Source organism: Suncus etruscus, chromosome 1 (assembly GCF_024139225.1).
Source record: "Suncus etruscus isolate mSunEtr1 chromosome 1, mSunEtr1.pri.cur, whole genome shotgun sequence".
NCBI classification, from domain to species: Eukaryota; Metazoa; Chordata; class Mammalia; order Eulipotyphla; family Soricidae; genus Suncus; species Suncus etruscus.
This window is the reverse complement of record NC_064848.1, coordinates 39,757,184-39,782,989: the sequence shown is the minus strand read 5'-3', so window position 1 is coordinate 39,782,989 and position 25,806 is coordinate 39,757,184. Positions and strand designations below refer to the sequence as shown.

The 25,806-nt window shown below is 33.5% G+C and overlaps 1 protein-coding gene and 1 pseudogene across 1 annotated transcript in view; both read left to right on the top strand.

Moving 5' to 3' along the window:
- MPDZ (multiple PDZ domain crumbs cell polarity complex component) overlaps positions 1-25,806 on the top strand; it is a 174,445-nt gene that overhangs the window by 115,278 nt on the left and 33,361 nt on the right. The window contains exons 23-31 of the mRNA XM_049769299.1: positions 4,176-4,280; positions 7,445-7,537; positions 10,406-10,583; positions 13,359-13,469; positions 17,269-17,367; positions 20,639-20,801; positions 23,509-23,705; positions 25,217-25,308; positions 25,539-25,629. Coding sequence (XP_049625256.1) covers positions 4,176-4,280; positions 7,445-7,537; positions 10,406-10,583; positions 13,359-13,469; positions 17,269-17,367; positions 20,639-20,801; positions 23,509-23,705; positions 25,217-25,308; positions 25,539-25,629 — 1,129 coding nt within the window. The remainder of the gene's footprint in view (positions 1-4,175; positions 4,281-7,444; positions 7,538-10,405; positions 10,584-13,358; positions 13,470-17,268; positions 17,368-20,638; positions 20,802-23,508; positions 23,706-25,216; positions 25,309-25,538; positions 25,630-25,806) is intronic.
- Positions 9,831-9,985, top strand: LOC126032183 (uncharacterized; annotated as a pseudogene).

Sequence of the window (25,806 nt, the reverse complement as noted above, 5' to 3'; positions counted from 1 at the left end):
GACTGACAGTATGGCACAAAGGCACAACCAGATGGGTTCATGGATTACATTTGAAAAGCTTTCCTTGGTGATGTGGATTAGAACACTTGAAGAGAAGGGAAGAAAAAGAAAAAAAGTATAGCTGGCAAATATGCTGTTAAAGATGTTCCCCCTTTTTTTTCTAGGTAAACTAGATTGGTGAAAGGAATAGCTTAGGTTGTGTGTGTAGCATCCTTTTGTGTGTGTGTGTGTGTGTGTGTGTGTGTGTGTGTGTGTGTATGTGTGTGTGTGTGTGGCATTCTTAAGAGCAATTTGAAGTCAAAATAACCAAGTGACATAGTAATAAGCTCTGGTTGGGGATAATATACCATGAAATTGATATGTCTATTACAGACGAACATTAAACAGCCTTTAGTATGGTAAACATATGTACTCATCAATTGATTGATGGGTTACAGTTAAAAAGCAGGCCCAGGTGAGATAGGACATAAAATATAAAAGGGAGAGAGAAAAGCCGATGGGGAACTCAGATAATTCTTCTTTTAATGTTGATTTTGATTTCAACATAGTTCCTGAACTCTTGTTATACATATGTGGGCCATTGTTTGCTGGGTCCCTTACCACTACCCATCTTCATTCACTAGGCATAGTGGGGTTCTGTGTTGCCTCTCTCATTGTGACTGGGCAGTGTGTTGTGTTTTTTTGTTTGTTTTGTTTTTTATGTGCTGTGATGTGGCTCCTTGGCTAGAAGAAATGTAAGGTCTGATAATGAGGCTGAGGGTAAGCTTGTCTCTAGTTTGAATTTTAAATAACCCTTTTGATTCCAAAAGCTTTCCCACAGTCACCGCAGCTGTTGGTCTCTGTTCTTCTGGGGCCCTCTTTGGGTGGAGGAATTTTTGATTCAAAATGCAGGCTGGACCTGGAAGCCCTGCCTGAGTTGCCAACTAAAGGCGACTGGCTGGGTGAAAGGTTGCCCACGATTAGAATGGTTCCCAGGCCTCAGTGCTGACCTTGCAGGCTGTCTGTCTGTAGCACAGTGGCGCTTCTTCTTCCTGATCATAGGGCCCAGCCTAGTTTAGCTGTATCTTCTCAATGGCTCAGCTGAACTCTAATTTTGTGCCTTGTGAGCTTCGCTCCATAGCCATGGGCCCTTTCTGTTCTCCAAAGCTCCAGCTGAACTCTCTTCACGCTTCAGCTGCATTTTCTAATGTCTGGAACATTCAGGACCTGCGAACTTGGCCTGACCATGGACCCAAGTGGCTTTCCAGAGCTCCAGTTCCTCAAGACAAAATTAGAACAAAACACTTGTAACCTGTGCTTTCTCCAGCAATACCCTAGGAGCTTGATTTTTGAAATCCAGTGATGGCCAGTGTTTTCTCTCCAGGAAACTGGTGCATCTCCCAGCTTGGAGAATTCAGAGGTTTCACTTGACTGGGCTAAAGGGGAAGAGCTCCTGTTCTCCTTGTCTCAGGGCTCCCTAGTGCTGTGGTAGCCATTACTGCTGTTGCCATATTTCTGCCATATTTTCTCTTCATTGATTTTATTTAGTGCAATCCTGATACATACTTTTTTCTCAGTTGCTCAAACATAGCGGATTCTTTAAATGAAGTATTTCTTATTATGAATTATTTCTCTTATTTGAGATCTTGGACCAAAACTGCTTTAACAGAGTAGTTATTAACCATATAGCCTTAACAAGAACAATGGTAAAATTTATTTAACATTGTATTATTTTGTGAGCATAATACCTGTTATATCCATTGTATGTAATTACATGTTTTCTTCAGCAGTCATTTTTGTCAATACTTGTTGAATTCGAATGTGACCAACTGTAAACAATAGTTTTTTTTTTACTAGAAGACTAAGTAGATTTGTAATCATTTGTCACAAATTGTCTATTTTCAAAAAACTTCTAATGGTTTAACTTTGACTTAAGAATTCCTAACTTAGTAGCAGTAAATTTATTGAAATTTACTGTGGAATATCTATAAGTGAGTAATATGTTTTGGAAGTAGGGTAAAATAACTTATGATAGTGTATTATTTAGAGCATGATATTTTGCTTCCATTTAAGAATAAAACTAAGTATGTTGGGGAGGAAATAAATGTTTTACTGATAATCGTTTTTAAGGGTTTATAGATTAAACCTTTTAAAGATAATAGTCTTGATGTCTTCATTCAGCCAGCTTCATTGAGTCCCTTCAATTCAATAAATTGACATCAATCAATTCAGTAAAATTGAGTCTTCAATTTATTCGCAAAAGAAATGTAAACCAAACTGGGAAAAATTATGGGTTATTCCAGCCACACACCAAAAATCTTACAATCTCAGGAGAGGCAGACCAAGTTCCTGCCCTTGCCAAGGCCAACTTAAGTTCTTCATCACCCAGATCCCCCCCTTGACCAATAATCCTGCTTCAACACTCATATACAAACTCTATGCACAGATACCAGCATGACCAGAAAACCAAGTAATTGGACTGATAATCACCAGAACATTTGGAGTTAGTGCCACAACCTCCCCCAACTTCTCATATTTTTTGGAAGTCATGGCAGCTAACACCAGGCCACAAATGTAGTCTCCTTGTTCGCATCCACTCAGGTCCATAGACTCAATCTGTTCTTGAAAGATGTAATGCAAGCCATGAAAAATCATAGGTATGACCTCCAACACAAATGAAAACTTGCAGTCTCATCAGAAGAGGTGGGCGCCAAGTCACTGCCCTTTTGAAACTAGGCCTGTTGCATCCATCACCCACTATCCTACAATGGTCTTGCTTTAATACTCCTCTACTGTTAAAAATGACTACACTGAAAACTACATAACAATGTGAATGAATGAGGGAAGTGGAAAGCCTGTCTCAAGTACAGGTGTAGGGGGGTGGGGAGGAGGAGATCTGGGGAAATTGGTGGTGGGAATGTTTGCAACCGGCTGAAGGGGGGTGCTCTTACAATGACTGTGTAATCATACAACTATAATCATGTTTGTAATCATGGTGTTTAAATAAAGATAAAAAAAAAATACTCCTCTACATCTCTACATCTCTACAGAGACATCAATCTGACCAAACTTCAGGTTTGTCAGTATTTTGCCTCACATACCAGGACTTTTCTGGAGAGAGTAGAGGCACACACACCCCTCCCCAAATTTTGGAAACTAGCAGATGAAACCATGTTCTACAAAAGCTGTAGTTTCAGCCACTTTGCTTGGAATTTCTGGGCCACAACAATTTAGATTCCAGTCTGTATCTGAAACCACCTAATATTCAGAAACAAAAGAAGTAACAGACAGGTCAACTAGCAGCGAGAATTTACTAAACCTTCTGACAATGACTTAATGATCTCATTGTGAGATACAGTAATTTTCACAGATTTTCATGTTACTGTACTCCTTTTACTTTCTTTCTTTTTTTTTTTTCTTTCTTTCTTTCTTTCTTTCTTTCTTTCTTTCTTTTTTCTTTCTTTCTTTCTTTTCTTTCTTTCTTTCTTTCTTTCTTTCTTTCTTTCTTTCTTTCTTTCTTTCTTCATTCTTTCTTTCCTCTTTCTCTTCTTTTCTTTCTTTTTCTTTTCTTTTCTTTTCTTTCTTTTTCTTCTTTCTTACTTCTTTCCTTCTTTCTTTTCTCCTTTTTCTTTTTTAAATAATTTCACTCCTTTACCTTGAAATAAATGTATTATAATCAGCTATGTCAATTAAGTGAAGTATATTTTTAAAAAGAAACTATTAATAATTATAAAATAATGCAGCTTTTCCTCTGTATAATTCTTGGTAAACAAAAAATTGATCAACACCATTTTAAATTTTAATTTCTATTGTCATTTCTTCCTATAGGACATTTTATCTTTTGGAGCTTAGATTTTCTGGCTTGTAATTTGATTAAACTTCTTTTTTCTATAACACGGGGAATAATAGATAGCAGTGCTCCTCAGACTTTTTTAAACAGAGGGCCAATTCACTTTCCCTCAGACCGTTGGTGGCTGGACAATAGTAAAAACAAAAACTATGAACAAATTCCTATGCACTCTGCATATATCTTATTTTGAAGTGAAGAAGCAAAATGGGACCACATACAATATGTGGCCCAGAGGCCGTAGTTTGAAGACCACAAATAGATACCATAATTTTATTTGAATATTTTGGAGTTTTTTTTAACTGAAAACTTTGATTTACTTTGCTTTCATGGTTAATGTTTGTTCCAGAATTACATATGTGCCTGCAGAACATTTGGAAAAGATCAAAGTAAGCTTTGGACAACAATCTGGTGGAATAATGGCCCTGGATATTTTTTCTTCATACACTGGCAGGTAAATTTAGTGAATATATTATATAAAAATTTATAAATAATATTTTTGAATGCAGAAATGATGAACAGAGAAATTAAAAAGGACTGAATTACTTTTTTTGCTTGAAATTGTTTTTGAAATTTTCTCATTCACTACTATATTTTAAAAAATAATTACAATATTCAATTTACCAAAAGTGAGAAAATTAATCAAAAATAAGATTAAGATACTGTCACATAATGCCATACCTTTAACACAAAAAGTAAGAGTTACACCAGATATGAACATTGTTTCATTAACTTTTTGGCGATTTGAAATTTATCCAGTATTCTCATCTTGCTTTTTATCCTATTTACAGTATAGTAAAACATCCATAGAAATATTTATTTTTTATCAATATACAGAGATATTTTAAATATTACATTTTTATATTTTTTTGGGAAATAGTTACAGTAAATGTCTTATTATACTTAATAGTGTATGATATTTTAAAGATCCTTGATACATAATGTTTTAAGACTCTTTGGGGGAAGACGGAGATAGGGGGCACTGGTGGTGGGAATGTTGCACTGGTGAAGGGGGATATTCTTTTTATGACTGAACTCCAACTACAAACATGTTTGTAATCATGGTGCCTAAATATATTAAAATATAAAAAATATGATATGCATGTATTTTATAGCTACTAATGCATAAACAAAAACACATTAAATATTCATAAGTCCTTCTAATCTTGAGAGGATAACTATGGCAAACAGATTCTGCAAAAAAAAAAAAAAAACTTTAAATATTGTAGGAAAGCCGGCAAGATCGTACAAGGATAAGGCACTTGCAGAATCAAATCAACTTGATTTTTGATCCCTTGCACTGCATATTGTTCCCTAGGTTTTGCTGGATAATCACTTTCCCCAAACATATACATAAAAATTATATTTTCTCTTATGAATCAAGATAAAGTATATGTTTTTAATCAGTTTGTCATTGGTTAAATAGGTTTATATATAATTGATTTATACATAATTTCAGTACATATCCATATATGTTTACAACTCACCATATCCATGACAGAGTTTCAGTGCCATACAATAAGAAAAATGATACTTTAGTCCATTTCTTCCCTTCTCATTGCCATCTTAAATTTTCACCAAGTCTAAGAGTTACTTTTCTTATTTGCTGCCAGTTGATTTGCTTTAGTTATTCATATTCCACATATGAGTAATGATGCCTCATAATGGTCTTTCACTTCCTTACTTTATTTCACTTAGTGTAATCACACAGTATTCGTATTCATTTTGTCCCAGAGGACCAATTTCATTTCTTTAAATGGCAGAATAATATTGCATTCTAATTATACCAACATCTTCCTTCAGTATTTTTATACTGTATTGTTTTTAAGGTTTCTATGAACACAGGGATGCCGATATCTCAGTTTAGTTTGTTTTTATCATTTAGATAAATGAGATCCGTTTTCATATTCATGTGAGATAAATGGCCTCGGATATGATATTGCTAGTTATGTGGATTATTTAGTTTTAGTTTTTTTTTTAGAATTTATGTGCTGTTTATGTAGAGGCAATCACCAGTTACAATCTCACCAATCATTTTTCTTTTTAATCCACATCCTTGTATCACTTTTTTTGAGTTTCTTAATATAATTCTCATCAGTGTGACATATATCAATATGACTGTAATTGATATTTCCCTAATAAGTGAGTAACATTATTTTAAAAAACCTCATTTTTGTATCTTTTTCTAGAAAATCTTGCATCTATGTTAGCTTTTAATTCTCAGACTGTGCCCACATTCAGAGCCTTATATCTTCCTTTGCCCTGGAAAGGAATTTAAAGAATCATCTAGTAGGTAGGACTAAGAAACAAATTTCATTTTCTTGGTTGCAGGGACATAAGGATGTTCCTTTTAAATGATACTCCAGGGTCTGGTACCACCTCATCATCAGTCTGTGCTAAACAGTTTTAGCACAAGGGCCAAAGAAGCAGTGCTGCTTGGCGTCCACAGGGAACCACCAGGGTTAATCTGGTAGTAGTTGGGAGACCATCTGGCATGGCCCTCAAGTTAGGGCCAGCAGACTACAAGGCATGTGCCTTAACTTTGTATTTTCTATCTGTTTTTTGGGGTTTCTGGTATAAGAAAAAAAAATCTAACAATCAGGTCAAAAAATAAATAAGTTATTCAAGGAGAACTTGAGCATTTTGCTTGCCAAAAATGTTGTGAAACACATTCAAACAGAGATGGATCATTAGATTAGATGATTTATGATTTTAGATGATAAAGATTATTAATCTGACAGGTTGATAATTTTATCAGTGTAAAATAAGTTTATATCTGAGTGTATATTTCATTTACATTTTTTTTCATTATATTTAAAGGCCAACATAAAAACATTTATGCATCAAAATTTTTATCTTTGGTTCTACATTTTAATGAGTATGCTCTATTTCTCTTCAAAATTGCTAAGAGTAAGGACATTTGAAGGTGGCTGCATTTAAACTGCCTTATATATGTATATAGGAATAATCTGCCTGACCATTCTCTATGAGCAGCAGCTGGAACATAAATAGTTTTTATCTTCCTTTAAAAACTGATAAGGAAAGTACCGGAAGTATATATCAATGAGAAGGCATATGCATCATATGTGAGACCCTGAAATTGATCCCTAACACTGAAAACAAACATAGGGAATGTCTTTTTTCATCCACTTTAGGAAGCAGGAGGTGTTAAACTATGCATTCTTGACAAGTTCTGTAGGACAGTATTCTAACAAGGTATGCAAGCTTATCATCTGTAACCTGTATGATACCTCTAGCTTCTTGCACACCTAGGATATTTTTTAAAATACTTGTTGAATACTTTTTCTTTTAAGTTCTGTTTTTGGGATTTTTTTTCTGGTTTACTCCCCTTTATTTTTCTGATTTAATAGAAATAAACAGATTACTCCAGATATTCTGTATTAGTTGTGTTAGATCTACTTTAGGATAAGATTTTATCATATAAAAATGAGTTTTTCTATTCCTTTAAATGTAAAATTTTATATATGTCTGGCCAAATATGGTGGGTAATAACACAATAATTATTCATTTCTATTCAAGGTAATAGTAAAAATACATATACTCTTGCATGGGTATACTATGAGTATTTTTTATTTCATTATTGTAACTTTTTAAAAGAGACATTCCAGAACTTCCAGAGAGAGAAGAAGGAGAAGGAGAAGAAAGTGAACTTCAGAATGCAGTGTATAGCAATTGGAATCAACCCAGGAGGTAAAGACTGTTTCTGTGCTCTTTACTGACCTCTTTAAAATGGGTTGGGGCATTTCTCTCACTTATTAACATTGTCATGATAGTTGTCATTGTAGTTATTTCTCTAATTATTCACCACTCTTTGTAGTGAGTTGAATGGTGCCTTCACCCACAGGAAGTAGGTAAGGGAAGAGGAAGATGGGGCATTGGTGCTGGGGAATATAAAGGTTGGTGTTCTTTTTATGACTGAAAACCAAACTACAAACATGTTTGTAATCATGAGCTTAAATAAAGATTTTTTTTTTAAAAGGAAAAAATGAAAAACAAATAAATAAAATAAGAGATAGGGGGGTGCAATTTTAAGTACCGAGTGAGACATTGGAGCAAGTTATTTAATATTTCTAAACTTTAATGTCTTCATATATTGTGACATGTATACTATGTTTCACATAGGATTTGGGCATATAGTAGAGGCTAAATAAAGTTATTTAGAGAAAATGGTATATAGAAAATGCACATGGATAATATTTCCTGTAGAGTTTGATCTTAGGTGCACCACCACATGTTAATTTAAGTTTTCTTTAGAAATTTTAGAAACCAGATATATTAACAAATATATTGAAAAACCTTTGTGTATGTAAGTACAGTTTTTGAGATCATTACTGGCAGTTACTTTGACCCTTGATTTATCTAGTAGCAATTTCATATGTAATAAAAAATATGACTCCTAATTATGGTTATTTATAATTACTTACAACACTAAGAGTTCATGCTGAGTAAAATCAAACTTAGAGTTTATTAAATCCAGATTGTAGACCAATATGTCAGGCTAGTAATTTAGAGACTAACAGAAAAGTGTTAGACATCAGTCCTTCCTTCAAGGAAGTTTTAATTTAATTTGGAGAGGCAAAATACATTGCAAAAATTTAAAGAACAATATAAAGTATGTTGAATTAAGTTTAAATTAAAAGTAAATTAAAAGTATACATTTCATGCTCCCTCTCAACAATGGTGACTTTGCATTTAGAAAATAATATTCTATAATTTATAAATAAAAAGCTAAAAGAGAATTATTTCTACTGTTCAGAAATGTAATACAATTTGATGATTTTTTCCTGGTTCACAAATGAACTTCAGTTTGCAGCCATCACATTTAAATATCTTTTAAGTTACATCATCTTCTAGGTATGACAAACCATTTTTTGCTTTCACCAAAATAAGTCTTCTAAATGACTTTTTGATTTGAAGTTTTCATTAGTGTATATAACCCGTTGAAGAAATCACTGACTCTATACATTATTACTTACAGTGAGAACAAAATATAAATGCTAGATCTTCAGGGGAAAATGTACTATACCCTGTTTTCCTTTTTTTATTTGAGGACCCTAAGTAGTTCGCTAAAATTATTTTGAAATTTTGTTATGATAATGATAAACCTCAATATTGTTGAGCATACCTCCACATGGAAAAGAAAACAATAATTCTAATAAAATGTCATGGACAAAACATTTTTGGAAGGCAGTATACAAAATGGTTTTTTTTTGAGGGGGGGGAGGATAAATAGAGGCATGTTTGAATTCTAACTCTGATACTTTTTCTTCTCCTCCTCCTCCTCCTGTATTTTTGTTTTTCTTGGTTTTTTAGGCCTCTGACTTGGCTGCATGTGAGGCAAACTACCTACCCTATGCACTATCATTCTGGCCTCAAAGAGTAATTGTTTTAATCTCTGCTAGTTATCAGATGTTATTTAGAACTAACTTTCCCCTCTCTGTGGGATGCCATTTTACTCTACTTCTACTTCTTCCTTCCTTCCTTCCTTCCTTCCTTCCTTCCTTCCTTCCTTCCTTCCTTCCTTCCTTCCTTCCTTCCTTCCTTCCTTCCTTCCTTCCTTCCTTCCTTCTTTCCGTCTTCCCTTTCGCTTCCCTTCCCTTCCCTTCGCTTCCCTTCCCTTCCCTTCCTTTCTTTTCTTTTCTTTTCTTTTCTTTTCTTTTCTTTTCTTTTCTTTTCTTTTCTTTTCTTTTCTTTTCTTACTTTTAAAAGATGACAAAAATAGGGCAAGAGAGATAGCACAGAGGTAAGGCTTTTGCTTTCATGCAGAAGGTCGATGGTTTGAATCCCGGCATCCCATATGGACCCCTGAACCTGCCAGGAGCGATTTCTGAGCATAGAGCCAGGAGAACCTGAGCGCTGCCAGGTGTGATCCAAAAACCAAAAAAAAAAAAAAAAAAAAAAAAAAAAGACAAACCTGATAATTCTCCGGGCCTTCTAACTCCACTCATGGACACTCCAGGCAGTGTTCAGGGGAGCATAAGTGATACAAGGGGGAGATACCATGATCACGAAGGTGGTTTCCCCAGGGTGAGGCTCACCCATTGTACTCCGAGTGTGCTGAACCCTGTGATTTCCCCAAATGTGGGAAACTCGACTGCATAATTTGTGGTAGTGGGGGACTGTTCACGCTCTCCCCTGAAAAAAAAAAAGAGAAAAAAATACTGTATTGTCTCTCTTGTCCCATCACAGTAGCTTTTGATCCTCAAAACTTTTATTTTTATTAAATTTTTTTGCTTTTTGGGTCACACCCTGTGACATTCAGAGGTTACTCCTGGCTATGCACTCAGAAATCGCTCCTGGCTTTGGGGACCATATAGGATGCAGGGGGATCCAACCGCGGTCTATCCTAGGTTAGAGCATGCAAGGCAACCATCGTACCACTTGCGCCATTACTCCGGCCCCTTGATTTTTATTTTATTGATTTTATTCAAGTGTAATTTGTTTGTTTTTACTTTTCTTCCTTGTGCTTTTGATGTCATGTCCAAGAAATCACTGCCAACTTCATCGTCATGAAGTTTTGCTCCTACATTTTCTTGTTTCAATTTTTATTTCTTGTAGGGTTGAACTTTGGAGAGAACCAAACAAGTCCTTGGGCATCAGCATTGTTGGTGGACGAGGAATGGGGAGTCGTCTAAGCAATGGAGAAGTGATGAGGGGTATTTTCATCAAACACGTTCTTGAAGATAGCCCAGCTGGCAAAAATGGAACCTTGAAACCTGGAGATAGAATAATAGAGGTACCTTCTATTGAACTCTGCAAAAATCTATCATCTGTTTGATCTTTTTATCTTAGAGAATTATCATCAGCATTTATTGGTTTCTTCACTGAACATTAGGGTAAAATATTCTTGTGGTTTAAAACATGTTTTTAATACTTTTTCTGTTTTATTTATAATCTGTGTTGATATAGAGACTAAACAAAGTAGTTTTTAAATTACATTGTATAAAAGTATATACACATTCTCAAATGTCATATGCATCATAACTAAGGTCTCCAATGAGATTTTATTTCAAGAAGTACTTATTATTTTAGTATAGATAAAGTTTTTTGGAGATATTTCTTTTCCAAACAAGTAAATTTGGTAAGATCTTTTATGACCCGATTACCATTGTACTAATGTTTTACTTGTGTTTTTCTCCTTCACCTTAGTGCTTTGCCTGTTTATCACTGGCAACTATGTATGTTTATGTTTTTATATGCATGTGGAGAAAAGGTATGCACTTGTATGTATGTATGTAAATAATCATATATATGTGAGAGAGATTTTAACAAACTATCAAATCTCTAAATGCAAAGCAAATGTTTTAATATTTTAAATCATTTTTTCTGAGAGAGTAGAGAAATGGATACCTGGTCTAGATTTGTTGAGTTACCAGGACTTTCAGACTAGACTAACAGCTTTATAGTTGAAATCATTTGCTTTATTACTATAATGACCAATAAAAGGTTATCTTTCATTTGCTAAGTCTGTCTAGCTTACATATAAAATGCCTTAACTGTATGTTTGGACATTTAACATTTCAACATTATAAAATAAATATTAAATGTATTTATCTTTTACAAATGCCATTGAGAGCTGAAGAAGAAAGAAGATTGAACCTGAGAAAAAGCACGAGCCTCCCTAATTTTTATTTTATTTTTTTCAGGAGAACCAGGGGCTTGTGATTTTCTGTGATTCTTAGCTGACCAGATTGTAGGTCAATACATTGGATTTCATATCATACCTATTGCTACTCTGGGAAACATTTGATTCCTGGGGTATAACCCTGGACTGCAACATACAAAGCATATATTTTAATTCCTATACTATTTCTCTAGTTTGGAGGATTTTTATTTTTATTAGCTGTTATCTTAGTCCTTTTTAAAATCCTTATAGAGCTATCTGAAATTTCATGTTTAGATTTTTACCAAAAAGTTTGTTATATGTATATTTAACTATTAAATACCTTTGTCATAGTGATAAATATTCATAATTGTTCCTCTAAAGTCTTGGTCATAGTTTGTACCAAAATGATATTTATATTGAACATTTTTAATTTAACACTTTCAAATTGAAAATATTTTTTACTGTGTGTTATAAAATGTTGCGTGTAATTTAGCATTGCCTTAGTGAATATCCTGTGTATAGGGTTATTTTAGTTAAATAGAATACTTATTGTGAGACTCAAAATAGAATGTAATTAAATAGAATGTTATTGTGGGACTCAAAATATATCTCTGCTAGGAGTTTCTGAAAGTGTAAGTAGACTTGATGAATAGACAGTGATAGGCAAAGAATTTCATTTTCACTCTGCCATTCTTAGACTTGAGCAGAGATTTAATATTCTGTTATATTTTTCTACTGACTTAGGGATAAAGGATAAAAGACTTATGGAATAAACTAGCAATAGTTTAGAACTCCTTAAAATACTAAATTGTATTTTATAAAATGTTAGAAACAGTTAAATATATACTAAAAGATTTTTATCAATCTTAGAAAGGCTTTTTTTTTTTGGCTTTGTTTTTTTGGTTTTTGGTTTTGGGGTCACACTCAATGTCACTCGGGTTACTCCTGGCTTTCACTCAGAAATTGCTCCTGGCTTGGGGGACCATATGGGATGCTGGGTTATCGAACTGCAGTCTGTCCTGCAAAGCAGATGCCATACCGCTTGCACCACTGCTCCGGCCCCTTAGGTTAGGAAGGTTTTTAGTTAAATATACAAATTATTTTAAAAGGGATAGTGCAGAAATAGAATATTTTCCCAAATTATGCCTAATCTTATTTATTCCATAATTTGATTATTGGAAATGAAAAACAGGTAATTTTGTTTTTAGATAATTGACATTTGTCTTTCAAAAGTTTTTTTACTTTTTCTTCATTTAGCATACAAATTGGTCCAGTCATCATGAAGCAAATCATAGTTTATAAGACATTATAGAACAAATTTCACTTTGCAGCTTTTTGATTAAGAAGACCTTTTAAATAGCAGTTACTTGGCTTCCAGCTTCGTTTGTTTACTAAAAAGTTCATCTTGCAAAACTAACCTTAAACTTATGTGATATTTCTGAAAATGAAAATTTTGTGTCATATTTAGAATAGAGAAATAGAGAAACACACAAAACATAAACTTCCCTCTTTGCAAAATATTCTTTAATGACTAGGAGAAAAATTTGGTGATTTTTTTGATGATGAAAATAGTGCTGCTAGCCAGTCCTCTTATATTATTTCTTTAATGATACTGAATCAGTAATGTAATGAAATAAGTGAACAGTATAAGTTAAACAGGCAGTGCCTTCTTTTTAGCCAAGTATTATTTTTACTTGATTACTGGTGACAAATCTGTGTACAAAGTAAGAGAGGACCAGGTAGCTGAATAGATTCAAGCTTTGTAGCCTCACAGTAGTCTCAGCTGTTTTTGATTCTGAAATAGGTTTTCCAGGGCAATACCTCAGGTCTTCAAAATTCCAGATCCACAATTATTCTGTTGTTATATAGCTTCTTGAAATGTTAAGCTGAGGCCTTCCATTGCAGGTGGATGGAATGGACCTCAGAGATGCAAGCCATGAACAAGCTGTGGAAGCCATTCGGAAAGCAGGCAACCCTGTTGTCCTTATGGTACAGAGCATTATAAACAGACCAAGGGTAAGCAAACACAAAGGGCAAGGTAGGCATATTTAAACAGAGTTCAGCTTGGAATCTAGGGTATCAAGGATCAAGTTATCTGCATGAATGGATAGCGGAGTCTTGAAATTTCAAAAGATAATTAAAAGTTGGTTCTGCTTTTTAGGAAAAATTCAGTTACCGTTGACATTCCCTCTTCCATGTTTAATACAAGGGAAAGTCTGTTGGAAAATACACAGAAATAGAACTCATGGTGGCCAAATATATCTAGATATATGCCAATAGTAGTTTTAGTTATAGTCTCAAACTTTGTTAGGAAGAATATGACTAGTCATTTAGTTAATAGTCCCTGGCCTCTGATCATGTCCCTTAGAAGCCAGTAATATTCACATTTTTTAATTTATATACTTTCTAAGAACTTGTAGCTTTTGCAATCCTCTGATAATCAGTAAATGGTTATTAATATATCCCCTTTGGATATTAAATTATAATTATATTCTACTGGATATTACATTTTAAATGGTAAATTTTGATTTGTTGATCCACCTATCAGTATACTAGTGATTCATGATTGCTATTTTCTTGGGAAGAACTTCCTGTATAGCGATTTAAATTAAAGCTATTTTTGGTGAGGTTGTGTTTCGTTTTTTTCTTTATTTTAAATTTCTAAATTCTTTAGGACAATACACTAAAATGCTGAATAAGATTGTAAGATTTTCAGTATTACTTTAGAAAACTTAAAACTGCAAACATTTCTGTTCCCTTCACATAACAAGAAGATATTTTCTGATACACCTAAAATTCTATTTTACAATATGAGATATACTGATGCCTGATCTCATAGAAATTATTCCAGGGTAAATTATTCTTAGAAGCATAAGTTTTTCTCAAGTATATGTTGTGGCAGAGTCTAGACATGATATTCCAGATTATGATTCCTTGACTGATTAAATATTTCAAAGTAAAGAATTTGAGAAATAACTGATACTTGAAGGATTCTGACTCCCACTTTCCCATGAAGCAAATTTTAAGTGCCTTATGTGAGGAAAGCTCTCCTTAACTCTGGGGAAGAGGGATACCATGGAGAATTAGAAGGAATAGAATCTGCAGAGCTGCCAAAAATTTCTACCTTTAGCTTGTACAAAAAGGGAAATTTCTTCTTAACCCTTCTGGTTCTTCTGAGAATAGTCAAGCAGTCAACCTAACATCCGGTTATAAGAAGATAAGTTGAACTCTCTATATATCAAGAGTCAATATGAATATATATTCCAAAGCAAATGGAGCGAAAAGAAGCTAAAGAATGAGATAGACCCAAGGATAAATAGGAAAACACACATAGCCACATGACAGAGACCAGACACTCAATAATTAGTTGTTTGCTCTGCCACATAGACTTTGTGGAAATATTCTTTCTGATAAAAATTATAATCTAAATAATATGCCAAGTTTTTTTATTATTCTAGGTAGCTAAGGGAGTGGTACGTTTCTCTTGAGTGTATAAGAATGGGGTCTTAGTTGATCTCAGATATTCCAGTGTGGCATGTCTTACGGATAGTCTGTTCCGAACATCTTGGGAACAACTTGGCCTATGTTTCAAACTCCTGTTATTGAACTGTCTCTTTCCCAACTATTTTCTTTTTTTTCTTTTTTTTTTAAATCTTTATTTAAGCACCATGATTAGTAGTTGGGTTTTAGTCATAAACAGAATCCCCCCACCTTTACCAATGCACATTCCCACCACCATTTTCTAATTGTAGTATAAAAACTCTTATTGGAAAATTTATGTTTTCATTTATATAGGAAGACTGCCATTCCACTTAAAATTTGTGTTAAATATATATGTCCATTTTTTCCTTGTTAATCTGCTTTTATTATAGATATTCCAGCCAAGAATTTAAGATGGGTAGAAAAATATTTGGTTCTTTGCTATATATGCATTTTGCTTTAGGAAAATTAAAATAATTTTTGCATTTAAAACAGTTTTTTTCAATTATTTAATTCTTTATAGAAATAGTCATGATTCTTTGCCTCTTTAATTGTTCAGAAATCAGTATTTTCCAAAAGTAGGTCAGGTAATAATGTCAGAATGGCACTTTGCAAAATTTAATCTGACTATATTTTCAGCTAAAGGATGGGTCACTTTAATATGTGGTAGAGAATGTTTTTGACCTCTTTATGCTTTTTCTTAGCTAATGACACCTCTATTTTTACTAGCCCTTGGGATGAAAATCATAAGTTCCATCATTGATTTTTTTTAATAATAAATGTTGTCTGTTTCTATAAGTCTTTTTCTAATAATACAGTTATCTGTCACTTCAATTACTATACTTACACTATTTTTTATGTTCTGCTACTAGGCCATATTCTAATTCTTTAAAGCTGGTTTTTTTAAATGCTAAATAAAAAAACAATAGCACTCTTTAAATGTTCTATGTATGATTTTTTCATTGTTCTACGAGTTATAAAAGAAGCGTAACAACCTAAAAAATTCATTTTTAAGGACTAGCCCCTATTTTAACCAGTAGTGGATTATTTTGCAGAGAACACATTTTTAATTTCTGCTTAGTAACTTATTCTACCTTAATAAATGCTTGTACTAGCATTTGTGATTTCTTTTGTAAAGTAGGAGTTGACATTTAAACTAAAATTAGAGAGAAAATTTGAGATGAGCAGAAATGTCACTGCTCCTATTTCTTTTACCAGTCTTCTCTCTGTAGGAAAAACATTGCAAGAAGAGCAGATTGAAAGGGTAATGTGGCATAAGCTTTAGTACAGACAGAATCAGTGAGGATAGTGTCTTCCCAGAGTGTTCTCCTATCACATGACAACTTCTTCCTTTTCTTGCTTTCCAGTAGAACTATTTTTATAGAGAGAATTAACACAAACATTTAATTGGAGCCAAAATGAATTTAAATGTCTGCATTCACCCCCCCTCAAAGATATAGTCAATTAAAGAAAAAAATTGATGTGTAAAGGAGAAGGACTTTTTGTGCTAAGGATATTTCCTTCCTTTAAAATATGAAAATGCTAAAGTCTACCTGGCAGTGATCCTGTCTTTAATATGTGTATATTCAACTCTAGGAGCAATAGCTCAAGAAATATTATTCTAAAGCCACAATCCTATGAGAAAGACTCTAAGATAGGATTTTCAGATGTTATGCAAAACCTTATATACCTTCCAGTGACACAGGAACTTTTATAAGTAATTTAAAGAAATGACTCTCGATGTTCCTATTTCTGTAGACAGAAATAGAAAACATCGCTGTAAAATGATTCATTTCTTCTTAAAATGGTTTATTTCACTGTTGGTTTGAAAATACTGTTGACTATAGTGCCTTGCAAAGTATGAAATATTACTGAAAATAAGAATACTGAAGTATCCTAGTGAATGGTAGACAATTATTTATTTTGCATTTTGGAATAGACTATATTTTTGACCAGAAAACCCCCTCATTTGCTCTTAATGTAAATATGTGTATAATTTTTAAGTGTTTACTGGTGTGCATGAAACATCAACTTATAAAGTGGGCAATATGTATATACATATCTGTCTGTGATAAGTACTTAGTGAAAAATAAAAATGAGTTTGGATAAATTTAAGACTTGTTTCTTGGTCTGTTTGTGAACAGACTTAGATTCAGGTCATAGATAAACCTTCATTTCCAGACCATTTATGATGTAAATAAGCTAAAAAAAATTAATTGATAAATCTGCCAGGATATGACTTAAGTTATTTAAATCAGTAAGTATTTTGTTCTTAAAATTGAATTGTTTGAAATACATTCCTTTTGCGCTCAGCGCCTTTTATGTTTCCTTTTAGAAATCCCCTTTGCCTTCTTTGCCGCACAACCTTTACCCTAAGTACAACTTCAGCAGCACTAACCCATTTGCTGATTCTCTACAGTTCCACGCTGACAAGGTTGGATAATGCCCATTGTCTTGCCTTTTGCGAATGTTTTTCTCTTTGTCTCTACTGTGCCTCTGTCCCTTTTCACTGTTTGTGATATATGGGCAGGAAAATTAAAACCACCAACGCCAACTGTGTGTTTTGAGTGAGCATGAAAATCCTTTGTTAAACACATTATCCTGTCAGTATATTTATTTTTATACTAAAATTAGTAAGAGGAAATTGTGTTGAGTTCTCTATCTTTTCTATTTTAATGTGATTTACATGATCTGATATTAAAGTTTTGATAGTGAGATGTATGATCTGTTTTCACACATCATTTCTTTGAACCTTATATTGATTTAAATCCTCATTATATAAGGTGTTGCTAAGAGTTTTTTTGTATCTAATTATTCTACAAATAATTATATGTGTAGGATTATTTTGAATATTCATAATGTATGCTAATAAAGTCAGGAATGTGTATCTTACTCAGTGCTTGTATAACTAGTCTATTTTGATGGAATTATAAGTCTAAAACTGAAACAAAAAGTTGCAAAACTTTACGTGGTATGATTTATTACCAAAAAAAAAGGAAAGAAAGCAATCACATTTATTTTATAAAGCAGTTTATGAATATTCATTCCATTTTTATGTTATTGTAATTTGGATAACCAGAGATGCTGTATCTGAAGGAATGTTTTCTGTTACTGTAGGAATTTCAGAATTCAAGTAGAATTATCCTCCGTTGTTCCCCAACTAACCCTTTTGCTCCCACACCATTTAAGGTTTGTCAGTGTGAAATTTCCATGAATAAGTGGGTCTTCTATTGTGTGCTTTTTTTGTACTTTAGACTTGTTGTATGCATACATGGCATGGAATGATTTTGAGTGCACTTTGCATTTCTACCAGTGGTAAAAAAAACTAGGTCCGTCAAAAAGTTCTGTTTTATTTAGTCAATTTTAAGAACTGCCTAACTATCTAAATGCATGATCTCAGCGAGAATGAAGTTTCAGTAGTAATACATAGACTATCTACCCTTTTAGTAAATGCAGGCTTGTATTAGTGTCACAATAAGTTATCTTAGGCTATCATTTTCATTTACTCATAGTATGAAAGTGGTATGCCTAAGTGAGATCCTGAACAGTTTTTATAGAAAAAATATTTTGATGATTTTAGGGGGACTAAATCTCAGAAAAGTGAAGCAAATAAAATCTATGAAGTATATAAATTATTGAAAATATTGAATTTTTATGTTAGCCATTATTCAACTTTTTAAAAATATAATTTTAACTCAAGCTTACTAACGTTTTCCATCTCTTAGAGACAGAATTTTATTATATACAGAAATATTCTGTATATAAATACATATATATGCATGTATGTATATATATATAAATTCCCCCATATCCTACTATCATATAATTAATAAAATGGTTAGATCAAATTTTAACATTATCAGTTTATTTTTTTGTGGGGGTGGGTGGGCCACACCTGGTGATGCTCAGTGGTTATTCCTGCTATGCACTCAGAAATACCCCTGGCTCAGTGACCATATGGGATGCCCAAGATCTGAACCCAGGTCCATCCTGGGTCAGCTGCATGCAAGGCAAATGCCCTATCACTGTACTATCGTGCCAGCCCAATTTTAGTTTATTTTTATTTGTATAATACTAAGATGAAAGGTATAGTACTTGAACAGATAAGAAAATTTTTATTTGGGCCCGGAGAGTTAGCACAGCGGCGCTTGCCTTGCAAGCAGCCGATCCAGGACCAAAGGTGGTTGGTTCGAATCCCGGTGTCCCATATGGTCCCCCATGCCTGCCAGGAGCTATTTCTGAGCAGACAGCCAGGAGTAACCCCTGAGCACCGCTGGGTGTGGCCCAAAAACCAAAAAAAAAAAAAAAGAAAATTGTTATTTGAACTAATCATATTTGTTTGGTCACTTAGTTTGCAAAGATGATAATTCTGCAAATTGAAAAGTCTAGTGTCCATATATTTCAGTTAGTCTTCTGCACTTGAAAGAAAAACAGATACTGACGTTACTAGGCTTAGTTTTATAATGCTTAAGATTCTATAGTGTTCTCTAAATTATCAAAGAAATTTCATACTCAGTGTCAGATAGCTTTAGTATTAGGTATATTTTTTCTGCTCTTTTGAGTCTTCATACCAAATAATAGTCCTAAATTCTGAACTTGCATATATTTATATTACATTTTAAGGCATAACCATATTAAATAAAATAAACATCATCAGATATTTTTGTTATGAAAATAGTGGATAAAAACAATTGGAAATATATAGGAAAATGTATGCTCAGGACATCAGGCCCACTTCACCACATGATTGGCACTTCAGTATCAATGAACCTTGATGGATATTTGAACATGTATATTTGAGGAAACACCATGATACAATGAAATATGCATTGGATAAAACTAAGTAACAACTGTAATATAGATATATAATTTTAACATATCTAATGTCCTAAGATTATTTGTCTATAACATTAATAACATCAATCAAGTGACTAGGACCTTTCAAACTCTTAGTATTTTGTTTGTACTTTAGATGTAAGAACTTGTTTATATCAAATCGTATTTTGAAATAGAGTTCATAGTCCCAAATGATAGCAAGTATGCTACAATTTGGGTTAAGATGAAGTGTTTTTTCATATTTTCTCACTTGTAAGTGTATTGCCAAGGAAATGGTGATTTTGTCCCTAAAAACTAGTCCCTTATATCTGAGACTCTGTGCTTTGTGCTAACAAGCTGGCTCCCCAGCTAGATGGACCTGCATGTGCAATGCTTGTTTTCATGACTATTGTTGAGAAATTTATTTGAAGAGAGGATTCAGGTAGAAATTAGTATTCCTTATATTTAGTTTTATAAATAATGTTGATAATTCATTACTTGATTGTTTTACTTATCTATTAATGTTTTCCTAGTTACTTGGAGGACTTTTCTCTATCCACATTATATTTTCCAGGTCTTTGCACACTTTTTTTGAATGACATTTTCTAAAAGAGGAAGTTTGTACTATTTCCCATGTTATGTAATTTAAGATTTTAAATTGAATAATTCGCCAGCTTCAAATAAAAAGTAACAATTTAATGTATTCTTTTATGGGGATACTATTTTTAGTGTGATTAGAAATTACCTGAATCCTGTCTACATATATTTTCCACTATTTACATGTCACACATTTTAAATCTAGTTTCTGATTTGGCATCAGCCTTTTATCTTTCCTTACGTTTTTCTTTTTCAGACTGCACATACCCACTGCATTCTTTTTGTTCCCACAGGCACCCACTCAGTCAGAATCAGAGCCAGAAAAGGCTCCATTGAGCAATGTGCCTCCATCCCCTCCTCCAGCTTTTGCCGAAATGAGTGGCGATTGTGTGCAGTCATCTGCAAGCAAAGTGTCAGAAGATGTGGATGAAGAGGATGAGTTTGGTTACAACTGGAGTAAGTTGTCTTTTTTGTGATAGATTCAAGTCTAAGATATATTAAAATATTTCTCAAGGCTTGTATCTGGGTGAATTACTATGTTTCAGTGTTACTTGCATATGCCACAGTTATGTCTGGGGAAAAATAGTTTTGTTTTGTTTAAACACAGTACACATTCCTGAAGCATGAAATCATGTTCTTCCTTTCCTTTAATGAGCATTCCTATTAAAACCCACTTAGCCATTTTAGGAAATTTATAGAGGGAAAGGCATTCTCTCAGAAGCTAGTCCTGGATAACCCACACTGTGTGTATGAGTAAATAAGTAATTACCCTTTTCACAGCCTCATTCCTCATTGTTAAAATACATTTTTATTGTTTTGGATTACACCTAGTGGTGCTTAGGACTTATACCGCCCTGCACTTAGATGACCAGGCCTGGTGGACTTGGGGGACAATAGTGGTGATCAAACCTGAACTATTGCTCCGGCCCAAGAAATGATTATTTTTATTTTGCTTTGAACTTCAGGCATTCTTTTTTAATTAGGGTAGTGTCATTATTTAGATCAAAACTTTGGTTGCATGCTATATTTTAATCTGGTAGTTATCCCTCTTTTCACAATGTAGTTCTCATTTAGGTTATTAACGGAACATAAGATAATGTCAAAGGAGTGTTATGAACACTGGAGACTTCACTCCAGAGACAGCTGCTATTAGATAATGGTCATGTTTCTTTTTTCTAAAGAAATAGCCTTTTTGAAAAATGAGAAATATGAAAAAAGTAATCAGTAGTTCTAAATCTGTCAGTTTTTAAAGAAGTTAAAAATATACATTTCCTGTAAGTAATATTTGCTTTTAGAATATAAGGAATATAAAAGTCATGATGCTGATTTCTAGAAGGAATCAGAAAATAGCAGTTTATGAAATTAATGCCACTGAGAACAATATGGAATCTGTAACAATAAGCATAGAGTAACAATTTCTTCTTTTTTTTTTTTTTGGTTTTTCGGGCCACACCTGTTTGATGCTCAGGAGTTACTCCTGGCTAAGCGCTCAGAAATTGCTCCTGGCTTGGGGGGACCATATGGGACTCCCAGGGATCGAACCGCGGTTGCGATCTTACCTTGGCTAGCGCTTGCAAGGCAGACACCTTACATCTAGCGCCTTCTAAGTGCTTTTAATAAATGTCAATTTTAACTTTTAGGGGAAATTGAGTATGTGTTGCTAATTTTTCAAGATGACCGAGCTATACATATTCTGAGGAAAATATGAAGCAGAAACTTTTAATTTCCTTTGTATAATAATTCTCTTTATCACTTAATGGCTTAAGTTTTTTATTCTTTTTACTCTAACAATATGCTGCCATTCTGTAAAATTATTTCTAGTCACCTTGAAATGATAAAATTATTCTTGATTGGGATTCAGGCATGCAATGTTTTAACATCAATCTCTTCTGCAGTGCCCACTTACTTCCTCCAATATTACCCCTTCCATATTACCACCATCTCCCCCCACCACCAACACACAAGGTACTGTGAGCTCTGTTGGGCTGGTCTCTCACTCTGTGAGAGATACTCACTCTGTGGTTGGCAGTTATCAGGCTCATTAACCATTCTAATTTAATCCCACTTTCTCAATATAAAATAAATTTGACTCTCTATCATATGGCTTTGTGTGTGCTTATGTGTGTGTATGTGAGTGCATGTGTAAATAGTTTCATTTCATGTAGGATTCAGATCTGAAAGTGGGAAGCAGGTACATGGAGTCATCCTGGCTGGACTGGCTTTAGACACTCAGAACTTCCTTTTTCTTTGTTCTGGATAAACAGTGGGCCAACAGCAGATAATAAGCAAAGGAGATAGACCTTAGTGAATATTCTTGCATTTACCAGAAAAATATATTCTAGTTGTTTTATTTTCTTTTGCAAATGATAAAGTAAATTTTTTATTTTATTTGTCTTTGAGTTTATTAACATGAACACTTCTCTTGGATACCATCACTCCTGATTAGTCAAAAATTGTACTTTATACATCCTGGATATATGAAATCTTCAATTTGGGTACTCCAGGAAACCATTCATTATATTCATATGGCCAGTCTAAGAATAGACTCCTTAATGTCAATAATTATATCCAGACAGTAATAATAATGCCTCTTTGGTATAAAACTAATACTTTTCCTTAGTAAAATATTTGATTATAAATTAAGTTATTTTAAAAAGTTTTAGCCCTGAGTTTATTTTTTATTATATGTAAGTTCTATTTTTTTATTGAAAGGGGAAGAGTGGGTTGTTTCGGCCACAACTGGAAGTGTGTGGCTTCTTGCTTAGGATCATTCTGAGGAAAATCAGCTGCCCTATGTTGCCAAGAATGAACCTGGGGTTAGCCACAAGTAATGCATGCAACTTAATCCCTTTACTATCTCTTTGGGTATAAATTCTGTTTTTCTTAATGATAACTTTTACAGAATACACCACATTTGTTTAAAATAGTAGAAGTCATAAGTGCATCAAAATTTTAAAATGACACTAAGGAATGACTGAGATAGCAGTAAATATAACAATAGTTTACTGCTTTAGGAAGAAAAATTAGTTTTCCATTTTCAAAGCTGCACCAGAAAAACTCATTAGTTTCTGGACTTAATGACAGAAAACTGTACTTATTTTTCATATCATTTGGCATGAATTAACTCTTTATATCTATTGTTTCGTTGTGTTGTAATATATAGAAAATATCAGAGAACGATATGGAACCTTAAAAGGCGAGCTAAATATGATTGAATTGGAGAAAGGTCGTAGTGGCTTGGGCCTCAGTCTTGCTGGGAACAAAGACCGATCCAAGATGAGTGTCTTTATAGTGGGAATTGATCCAAATGGAGCAGCTGGAAAAGACGGTCGATTGCAGATTGCAGATGAGCTTCTAGAGGTTAGTTCTTGTGGAAAATTTAGAATTAACTCTTACTGTATTCATAAATTGGAAAGGAGGAGGTTCCAGAAAATCTACATGGGCATCATATCGTGACTACAAAAATTACCACTTACCTAATAAAACAAATGCATCTTAGGAAATTTGGCTCCAAACCAACCAATCCATGTTCCCATTAGCTTCCATTAAAGGTCATGACTGAGTAAGACAAGAAACAATTTTTGCCTCAAGACAGTAATAAAAATCACACTTTGAAAACATTTTCGGTGCTGCATTATTACTAAAAGCATGTGATAAGCTAACTGGTGTGTCCCCTCCCACCCAGTAATGAGTGGCCCAGTGGACATTCTTGAAGTTTAGGTCCTAATGCCAGAATTGATGGGATTAGAGTGCAGGAACATCAAATTTAAGCCTAACAACAGAAGTAACTCAGACACATTTATAAACCATATTTTTATTATGTTTGTTTTTGTATTTGCTTTGCTTGTCCTCACATAATATATGCTTGGATTTTTCTTTCTTAAAAATTTTATTATTTATAACATTTTTAAAAATTTAGGCAAACCACAATGTGCAATATTGTTAATAGTATTTCTTCTTTTTTTTGGGTTTGTTTGTTTTTGGGCCACACCCATTTGATGCTCGGGGGTTACTCCTGTCTAAGCGCTCAGAAATTGCCCCTAGCTTGGGGGACCATATGGGACGCGGGGGATCGAACCACAGTCCTTCCTTGGCTAGTGCTTGCAAGGCAGACACCTTACCTCTAGCACCACCTCGCCGGCCCCTGTTAATAGTATTTCAGACAATACTCTTATTCCATACCTACCACCAGTGTCATCTGTCCTATCATCAATATCTTACCATCCATGAAGCTAGAATCCTTTGGCTATCATAGTAATTAATAACTGTCCTAGTTTAGTGTATTTCTCTATTATCTCTGTAAGCTCACTTAACTATGACTAAATGACTAAGTGGCATGTTTCTTTTAGGTATAATGTTACTCACATATATATGTATATATATACATTTATATATGTATATTGTTGTTGTTTGATTCCTGAATTTTCTTGCTTTGATTCCTTCTCCCAGTGATTTATTTCCAGGGTTTGAGTTTTAAGATTAATTAGAAAATATGGTAATAAATGGCTTCCAAAGGTTTTATTAAGGTTGCAAGTGTTTCCTCATTGCTTTCACTTTGTACATAACAGGTTGAAAGTCCAGTTTTCACAGAAAGTTTATTTTCTACTCTCTTGAAGTCCACAAGGTGCTTTTTAACCATTGGTCCCTATCAGAGTACACATAAGACTTACTGATGCTGCCTTTGAGCATGAGCTTTTTTTATTGAGCATAAAATGCAGGCTTGTGTTCTGAGTAAGGGGAAAGTTTTATATATGTAATATAAATTATGCATTTATCATTTAAAAGGAAGAAACCTGTGATTTTCATTAACTAGATAGGATGATTCCGTTTGATGAAATAAAAAATTCAGCCTCACTATTTATTTTTCATAGATAAATGGACAAATTTTATATGGAAGAAGTCATCAGAATGCCTCAGCAATTATTAAATGTGCCCCTTCTAAAGTTAAAATAATCTTTATCAGGTGAGCATTCCCCCCCCCACCGAGCATATTCTTTTTCTAATATACATGACACTTTTGTTAACTTTTTCTCTTCTAGTTATCTCTGGATAAAGTTATTTGTAACTGTATGAGTGTTGTAATTTTATGGATTTGAAATTATTAAATTTAATAATATCCCTTATCAGTAAAGTGAACTAATTAAAATGATATGAATTATTGTGATAGGATAGATCAGTGCTTTTTTATTTCAGAAATAAAGATGCAGTAAATCAGATGGCTGTTTGTCCTGGAAATCCAATAGAATCTTTGCCTTCACCATCAGAGAATCTTCAGATTAAGGAGGTCAGTAGTTTATTGGTTTATTTTGGGGAAGGAGGAGATTTAATTGATAGACCACAAATCAATCCAGCAATTATTAGGAGTCATAACTTTGGCTGTCAAGGAGGTTTTTTTAGTTAAGTATTTAGACAAAGTAAATTATGTAAAAGATGCTAATAGAGTTCTCAGAGGAAATAATGA